The sequence below is a fragment of the Syzygium oleosum genome, unplaced genomic scaffold (assembly GCF_021117445.2).
Source record: "Syzygium oleosum isolate NSW1041296 unplaced genomic scaffold, Sole_v2.1 Sole_v2.01, whole genome shotgun sequence".
NCBI classification, from domain to species: Eukaryota; Viridiplantae; Streptophyta; class Magnoliopsida; order Myrtales; family Myrtaceae; genus Syzygium; species Syzygium oleosum.
Genome location: NW_026607485.1, coordinates 33,847,395 through 33,856,906, shown reverse-complemented (window position 1 = coordinate 33,856,906; position 9,512 = coordinate 33,847,395). Strand labels below are relative to the sequence as shown.

The following is a 9,512-nucleotide window of genomic DNA, read 5'->3' as shown; positions in this document are numbered from 1 at the left end:
CTTTTCCAATCACGTGAGTGCCGGGAAAAGTGTCGGAAAAGTCACAAACCTATTGCATTGGTATCAATTTAGTCATAAACTTTTTTTTATGCTATTCACTCTTAAATAAATCTTTGTGCTAATTCAGTCATTCTAGCTAATTTTGATCGAATATTGTTGACATAGACTCCGGTTGATTTACGAGGCACCATCGACGCTGACGTAGACGATTTTTAATAATATTTTAATATTTTAGGAATTTTTTTAAATATTTTTCTTTTCTTTTCTTTTTTTTCCTTCCATTTCTTCTTCCTCTAGCCGGTTGCCACCGACTGGATGCCAAAGTTGGCGAGATCGACCTCGCCGGCCATTGGTGAGGCTCGCCGCTAGCAGCCTCGCCAGCAACGGCGAAGGTGCGCCTCGCCATGGCTGGGGCACGACCTCGCCGGATGCCTCATCCATGACCAACGAGGCTCGACCCTCACTAGCCCAGTGCGAGGCCGCCCTTGCTGCCATCCGGTGAGGTCGAAAGCCACGATCTCGTGGCCTCTGGTGAGGGCTCAAGCCTCGCCAGCAGCTGGGCGAGGCACAACCTCGCCAAGGCTCGACCCTCTCTAGCCCAGTGCAAGGCTGCCCTTGTAGTCATTCGAGGAGGTCGAAGGTTGCAACCTCGTAGTCTCTGTTGAGGGCTCGAGCCTCGCCAGTGGCTGGGCAAGGCACAACCTCTCCAGCCCAGTGCGAGGCCGCCCTCACAAAGATCCAGTGAGGTGGCCGCGAGGTGGCGAGGGCTTGAGCCTCACTAGCAGCTGGGGCAGCCATCCGTCAAGGTCGAGCCTTGCCCGGCCATGGTGAAACTCACCGTCGCCGGCGAGGGCAAGCCTTGCTTATGGCCGGCAAAGTATCTCGTTGGGCCTCAGTGACCGGCTGGAGGAAGAAGAAAGGGAAGGCAAAGAGAAAAAAAAGAAAAAAAATTAAAATAAATAAAGAATTCGAAAAAATATTAAATATTATTAAAAGTTATCCACGTTAGAGTTGACAATGCCACGTAAGCTGGCCAGCGTCCACATCAGCAATATCCGGCCAAAATTAACCAGAATGATTAAATTGGCATTACATTAAAAGGTTTAGGACTGAATTGACATAAAAAAAAAAAAGACTTAGGACTCAATGCAATAAATTTAGGACTTTTCTAACACGTTTCCCCTTGATTGCCATATGACATTTCAATCGATCACTTGAGTAACGTAATTTTTTAAAAATGTTTACTACAAATACTATGCCAAGTCAGATTTTCAGCACTTGGGTAATCATTTAAAAAAAATTTGGACATCCAAGTGATCGATTTAAAGTCACGGTACCCAAGTCACCGTTTTTTAGAAATTAAGACACATAAGTAGTCGAAAAAAAAAATTATAACCCTTAAAAAGAGTGTAGTACGAAGTTACAGCGGTCCTGATTTTTTTTTCGTAATTCAGGGAAATGCGTGGTCACAAGCTCCTCCCATACATAGGGGGCTCTGGAGAAAACTATGCACATGATTGACATCTGTCGCAAGGGAGACAGGAGGAGGCACATGATCTGCTCCCAAGTTAGTTAACACACGAGTCAGTGCCTTCAGACCCAAAAGAAAAGAGTAATGCGCAAGAGGGCTGAGTTGCTTGGGCTATATTAATTTGAGCTACAGTCTGGAAGCTAAACATTTTGGAGAGTGGACATTTTATAATCGACGAGGAGGGGAATGCGTGGCATCTTCAAGAACTCGAATTAAGCAAAAAAATGCAGATTATAATCGAATTAAGGGTCAATTAGGAAAATAACTTCTCTTCCAAATTTTTTGATGGAAAAAGAATAATCAGATGGACACGATCTACGGTAATTTAGCAAGTATTTGAATCAATAGGCCACGTTCAGGTATTCGACTAAACTTTTACCAGATCATTCTGTAAATCGATATCGATGTAGATATGATGTTGGTCATACATTTATAACGTGGCTTTCGTCACTTGGAGTCGAGCCATGTTGAATAGTCAATGTTCAAGAAGCATATCGGTCGCATTAGGATCATGTGCCATCTCTTTGAATAAACGGTGCAGTATATATAGGTGATCTTGAGATGACAATCATTATTCGTTAATTCTTAGTAGATGAATAAATAAAGTCGGTCTCTTCGAGAAACACTTCCAACCCTTAATGACGTTTGATATTTTCGACATCAATTCTTACGTAAAATAGTGATGCGGCACTTCTCTAACAACTTAAGCCGAAGGCAATACGGTTGATGATGCATAGATATGGCAGGTTCACAATGATGTAGCACTTCTCGAAAACCTAAAATTTGTGACTGATACGGTTGATGATGCGTAGATATGGCAATTCCCTTATGCGAGCGCATAGCATATCATTTGTAAAGAAGTCGGGCCTAGCTAGTTGGGTAAAGCACTTTACATACCTTTGCACATTATGATACTTGTGTATGCATATGGAGTAAACTTGCCAAAATGGGACATTAATCCATTTCTTAATCCATATATGATGGGCTGAATCATTATATAGATTAGTTCTATTTAGTAAAGAAATGAGTTTTGAATGACAAAGCTCAAAAAATTTGAGTGTTAAATGGGTTCACAATTTACCCAACCTACTTTTGTGACTCTCTTTTCATCTTATATGAGAAAATAACAGATTCCTTAGACTGTTTCAAGTTCAAAAAGTCTTGGTAGGCCTGCAAGATGGGCCCGACTTTACCATTATTAAAAGGGTTAATCCACGAAAACCCTAAAGCTGATACACATGTGACACATTTACAAACTATTTTTTGATCATAAAACTCCAAACGTGGTACACTGTGACAATTTTACCCGAACTATTTTTTGACCATCAAAAACCCCAAATACATCGTGACAATTTTACCACGAACTTACCACAAAAACCCCAAATTGGTACATATGTGACAATTTTACCATGAATTAAAATTTTAATATTATTTTTTATTTTTTTCGAATTTTTATTTATTTTTTATTTTTTTCGTTTTATTTTTTTCTTTATCTTCAACCTCGGCGGTCGCCGGTCCGCGTCAGGCCCGATCACGCGGAAGCCGGCGAGGGCCGCCCTCGCCGGCGTCGGGCGAGGCCGCCCTCGCCGGCGTCGGGCGAGGGCGCCCTGCCGGCGTCGGCGAGCGGCCTCGCCGGCGTCGGCGAGGGCGGCCCTCGCCGGCGTCGGGCGAGGCGGCCCTCGCCGGCGCGGCGAGCGGCGGCCTCGCCGGCGTCGGGCGAGGGCGGCCCTCGCCGGCGTCGGGCGAGGGCGGCCTCGCTGCGTCGGCGAGGGCATCCTCGCCGCCGGCGAGCGACCTCGCCCAGGCTCGAGCGAGGCGACCCTCGCCGCGTCGGCGAGGCCGCCTCGCTAGATCCGGCGAGGGTCGCCCTTGTCGAGTCGAGCGAGGGCGGTCCTCGCCGGCGGTTGCTTTGAGGGCGCCTCGCCGGCCTCCAGCCTCTGGCTGACGCGGCCGGCGGCCGACCGTGAGGTTGAAGTGAAGAAAAAAAAAAAAAAAGAAAAGAAAGAAAAATTCAAAAAATAAAAAATAATATTAAAAATTAGTTGGGGTAAAATTGTCACATGTGTTTGGGGTTTTTTTGGTATGTTCGGGGTAAAATTATCACAGTGTACTCAGGTTGTGGTTTTATGATCAAAAAATAGTTTGGGGTAAATGTGTCACAAGTGTACAAGTTTAGGATTTTTCGTGGTATTAACCCTTATTAAAAATATCAAAACGGCTTCTTTTTCCCCTCTATTTTTTTTATTTTAATTAATCTTGTAAGTTTCGCCTGTTAGTTATTGGAGTTTATCTTTCCTTGGTTGCATTTGACATTATTATTTTTTACGTAATATTCTGATCTTAGTTTTTGTCATTACAATCCATGGTCAGCATAAATAATCTTATTCAATATCTTACTTCCATTTAATTAAAATTTTAATTCCTCCACATTATTTGTTGCCGTGATTTTATAAATAAACTACCAAGTACTAATTTCTCTTATTTTCATTGAGAATCGATACAAAAATTAAAAATTCTATGCAATGTTGAAATCCAATTTCTTAGTATCTTATAGTCAAAATAGTGATTTTATTCAAGTAACATATACACATGAAGAGCTCAAAGTGAGTTAACTAGATGGATACGGATTTTCATGAGTTAAATTAAACACTTTAATATGGATTGGGTTAGGTACGGATACAGGTACGGATTAGATTGAGTATAGATTACTCAATTTGTATTGTATATAAATGGGTCAATTTGCGTCGAACCATTTTCGATCCAACCCAACTTAACCTACCCATTTGATGGCTCTAATATGGAGAAAGTTTGATGAGCCTAATGGGTCTTGATGTTAGGGGCTAAGTCTTTAACAGTTAATATGAAGTTTATGAACATCTTAGTAGGCCTTAGTATGGGAGAGTGGGACCACATACGCTATTGTCTTTTCCTTAATTATTAGGTCATCCGACTATAGTGGGTCAACTTCCATGCTTAGGAATGGAGGCTTTCAGCCCATTGAGCTCCTTGATTGCCCAAATTACAGCCCATCCTAGATCAACCATGTCGGATTTACACACAGAGAGAGAGAGAGAGAGAGAGAGAGAGAGAGAGAGAGAGAGATTATGACAAAATAAGCTCTTCTTTATCTTGTGGTTAGCTGTGGTTGTGGATATGAATCCACGTGAGCTAGGAGTCGTGCATGAACTGGACTCGCCCCCACATTCAACGGGTCAACACAATGGATTAGGATGGAGAAAAGAGCTGACACCGCATCCGCGAGCGAGCGTGAGGGTTGCGTTGCCTTGTTAAACTTTCCTAATAACAATGGATTACCCCTAAGGAATATGGGGGGCGCCATGCCACGTTCCAAAAGCTTATTCGAGGCAGCTGTAAAATTGGATTCTACGTTCTAGAATTCCGCAGAAAGTAATGCATAACAACACATGGAGATCGTCCCAATGAGCGAGGCACACGTAGTGGGGGGGTGGTCTCTATAAAGACAGAAGCATCACCATTCCAGTTTGTTCACGCTAGAGACCCTTGTGACCACCACCACCCTCCCGCACAAAAGCTCAGATTACTACAGCTTGAATCGAAGGGCAGAGGAAGAACAGCAATGTCGGACAGCACCGCCACATGCGTAGACCTCCTCTTGGCCATCATCTTGCCTCCTCTCGGTGTCTTCCTCAAGTTTGGCTGCAAGGTCAAACCCCTACACTTACACCTTCTTCTTCTTTTGATTCTTTTGCTTTAGCTTCCATGCAAACTTGGGTTAGTCAGTTCTTGGAAATTAACAGACTAGAAAGTAAGCACGTATTCCTTTGTCTCTTCTGAGCAAACTATGATGGACATGAAGGGGTTTCCATATGTAGGAAATCAGATGTTTTATACCCATGTTGGTCCTCTTTCTCCTTTTCTTTTTGTGTGGTGAATTACTAATTGGTCACTCGTTGTGATGGTCAACAGATCGAGTTCTGGATCTGCCTTCTGCTGACCATATTGGGCTATATTCCCGGGATCATTTACGCTGTCTGGATCATCACCAAGAATTGAAAAGCACACCCTTGGGTAAGCCCCCCATCACTCTTAATTTAACTTATGGGTTTCAATCCTCACAAGCTTCTTCGTAGTCGAATCGAGGTTTTCTATCTCCAGTGATCATCGAATACTCGAACTGCGTTAATCCATTTATATATTGTTTATGCAAATTACTGCATTTTATCATGAAGAAAAAAAGGGTTCGACTATGATCATGATGGCTAATGTCACAGAGTGGCCGTCGTTTTCAAATTTAAAGATAGATGGGAAAGTGGATGGGCCCTGTGTGACTAGACATGAACCCACCTTATCGTTAATCAGACTATTTCTTATAAATGTACTGATTTAGTCTTGATGATACTTTGGACTGACTTTAGTTTATGCGATGATCATGGCTTTGGACAGGTGGGTCGATTCAAAAAGAAATAAAGTGTGCTTGTATCATCAAGAAGATGGGACCTTTTATGCCCCAGTTGATGGTGATCCATATAGCTGATTAATTGTGTGTGTATAAACTGTTGATTTTTCACTCTATATCGGTGTGTCGGTGTTCCTTTCATTTAACCCAGTTTGAATTTGCGATTTGGGTTCCCTTTTGTCAGTTTAAATCGAGTCGTCGGGTGATGTAAGTAGGTCAGATTTGTACCATTGTTGACTGTTGTAAACTATTGTCATGTGAGAATTATTATCTGTAACTGGTGGATTGCTTACAAAAAATATTCAATTGGCCAACATGGTGGATGGTGAGAATAATCTCAAACTTAACGAGCTGCTTCTGGACTGGTGCTTGGTAAGGATTCCTCTTGTATGCAGAACCGCAGCTTCGTGTTGTTCGTGGCATATATTCTTGAAAGTGGGATGAAAAGATGGTTCCTTTCTGAACTATCAGATGAAAAAGGAAGAGAGCATTGTCAAAATGGGAATATTCTCAAAGATAGTAGATGATTGCGACTATTGGTTACGCTCAACTAATCTGGATTTCTAAAAAAACCATGGGCCAATCTGATCTTATCTAATCTAATCCGGCAATTGTCAAAGATAGTAGGTTAACATTTTCACACTTAAATAAATATAATCTAAATATAAGTCTATATCCATTTTAATTTATCTTTTTTTTTTAATAATGGGTGTTCGAGATTCTTTGAGCACTCGATTAAATCTCATCAGGCGTTGCGGCCTCCATGTGCCACACAAGTCAGGCAATTATCGGAGGCACGCGAGTCTGTGCTCCTTGGGGTAATCTTAAGAGAATGTGCTCGAGTTTGTATCTTCAGTGACAAGGGTACATTAATTTATCATTAGCCAATCACTGTTTGATTTGAATCTCATCCAATCGATAAATATTCCAACACATAAATCGTACACTTATTATGATGCAAATTTAATGCTAGCATCTCATAACTAAATCTACTTAATAAACCTACGACAAATGCAATATTGGGACAGTGTCCTCGTACAACATATATCAAATCAAACTGCCAAAAGTTTTGGCACGCCTTATTTAATTAATAAACTTATGAACAACATGAAAAAGTTTACAATCAAAGAAATTGTACTTTCAGAAACTTTCTTTTATAATGAGAACGACTGATAATAAATTCATTCTCTCATTAATTAGTTTTAGCGCCGAATCATAATATTCACGAGAATCAAGTCCTAGACAGAAAAAAAATCGCGACAAGTTTTCAGTAAGGCAATGCAAATTTTGCTACATAATTTACGAATAGAAGAAATATATTTTCTTCCAAACAATCATAAATAATTTTATTTTGGGTTCATGTCATTGATCATTCATTTTAAACATATTTTTATATTTAGTTATCGCAACCCATCTAAGTATCTCAATATAAAAAGGGATAATTAAAAAAAATCATAAATCTATTGTACGAATACCAATTCAGTTATCAATATTTTATTTGACCAATTTAATTCTAAACCTTTTGACGATTTGCCAATGTAGTCATTTCGGTCAATTTTGGCCGGCAATCACTGACATAAATGATAGTTGTTTTACGTGACATGGCCGGTGCTAATACAGATAATTTTTTGCATTTTATTAATTTTTCTGAATTTTTTACAATTTTTTCCTTTTCTTTTTTCTTTTTCTTTTCTGTCTTCCTCCATCGGTTGCCATGGCCAACAACCTAGGGAGGAAAAGGAAAAAGAAAAGAAAAGAAAAGAATAAAAAGAATAAAAAAAACTCAAATAAATAAATAAATAAAATAAAATTTTCCATGTCAACATTTCCTGTCCTACGTGTCACGCGTAGGACGTCGGTGTCCACATCAGCAATTATCGGCCAAAATTGGCTAGAAGAACTGCATTGACAAATCTTCAAAAGGTTTATGACTAAATTAGCCAAATTAAAAGGTATAAGATTGAATTGACATGCGTACAATAAGTTTAGAACTTTTTTGGTAATTTTCCCATACAAAAGCTGAGCGTGTAACTGTATAAATATATTTATGCATTAACACATGTGCATAGGCTTTATCCCACTATTGATGTAATAATAGTAATAACATATCAGATAAGCATGGTTGCAAAACTAATAAAGTCCTTTTGTTTCCCCAAAGCATTGTTATTATCATTTGATTTTCTAATCTAATTTTATTTATAGAAACTATAATTTTTAGACTTAAATATGTTGGGAGCGCATAGGAGAAGCTCGATACCTTCACTGGGGCCAAGAGGAAACTAAGTTCCGAGCCCGTCAACGTATCTAGTTGGACTCACCTTCATTCAAAAGCTTAAACTAATTAATTATGATCCTAGTAAGATATATTAATTACTTTGCACTATATTAATTATTCGATGTGCAACTTTTCTAATACAATTCTTGCATCACAACAAAAAATTATTAATGGAGAGTGGACTCTCTCTCTCTTTCTGATCACGGGCGCGATGTATGTTTAAAGATCAAATATACTGATTGAGATGATGTATGACTTGTGCGAAGCTGCTCGCGCACGTAGTCATAATAGAGTGAAAGATGACTAGGCAAAGTCAATGATTCAGTTTCTGATAACAAGATGCTTAATTAACTCATGACATTAACGCAAGCCCTCCTGACCACTCTCCTCTTCATTTGGTATTGCTGACTGTTGAATGCTATGTCGAGGTAACCATCAAATTTGCTTAGTTGATCATGCTTTGCCAATGATATACATAAGGGAGGGTGTAGTTATTCAATGGGATAATGACACAAATGGTCCATGAACTTTGCCTCAATGTGATCATTGAATTTACATTTGTTCAATGTGGTCTCTGAGCTTTAATCTGATTTGCAGTGCCGTCCATGAATATTCAATTTATTCAATGTGGTCCTTTTTGGTACATGTTTAATTTAGTTCTTGAACTACATGAAAATGTTCAATGTTGTCTTTTCATTAATTTAAGTTTAGAGACAACACTGAACATTTTCATATAGTTTAGGGACTAAATTGAACATCTGTCAAAATTTCATGGACCAATTAAACAAATTAAAAGTTCAGAAACAACATTGTACATTGGATTAAAGTTCGTGGATCACATTAACAAATTTAAAGTTCAGAGATAACATTACACATTGGACCAAAATTCAATGATCATTTGTATCATTTACCCTCATTCACTATACCGGAATGAGCACAAACAACCCATCTTCTCATTCCTTAAGACTAAGGGCCCGTTTGGCAAGTCGTCAAATAGTGAAAATTTCTGTTCTTTTATTTCCAAAATCAGTTTGGGAACAGAAATCCGTTTGTTAAAATTTTTGTGCACGGGCACAAATTTGCAAAAAACTATTCTTAGAATCAGTTTTGGAACAGAATCAAGAAGCAAAAAAAAGTAGTTTTTTTATTCTGGAAACAATTTTTTCATTTTTGATTCTTCTTGGTTTTCTTCTTCCTCTTGGTTTGTTGTTCTTTGCCTACCGCCGACCACCGGCGACCGGCCACAGGCCAGGGCTAGCGAGGGCGAC

General features: G+C 39.6%; 1 protein-coding gene across 1 annotated transcript; it reads left to right on the top strand.

The window, feature by feature from the left end:
* Window positions 1–5,029: 5,029 nt before the first annotated feature.
* Window positions 5,030–6,246, top strand: LOC115679939 (hydrophobic protein LTI6A). The gene is made up of 3 exons (XM_030603663.2): window positions 5,030–5,216; window positions 5,480–5,581; window positions 5,957–6,246. Exons 1-2 carry the CDS (start codon window positions 5,130–5,132, stop codon window positions 5,564–5,566), a joined length of 174 nt encoding a protein of 57 aa, XP_030459523.1. The 5' UTR covers window positions 5,030–5,129; the 3' UTR covers window positions 5,567–5,581; window positions 5,957–6,246.
* The last annotated feature ends 3,266 nt before the right edge of the window (window positions 6,247–9,512 follow it).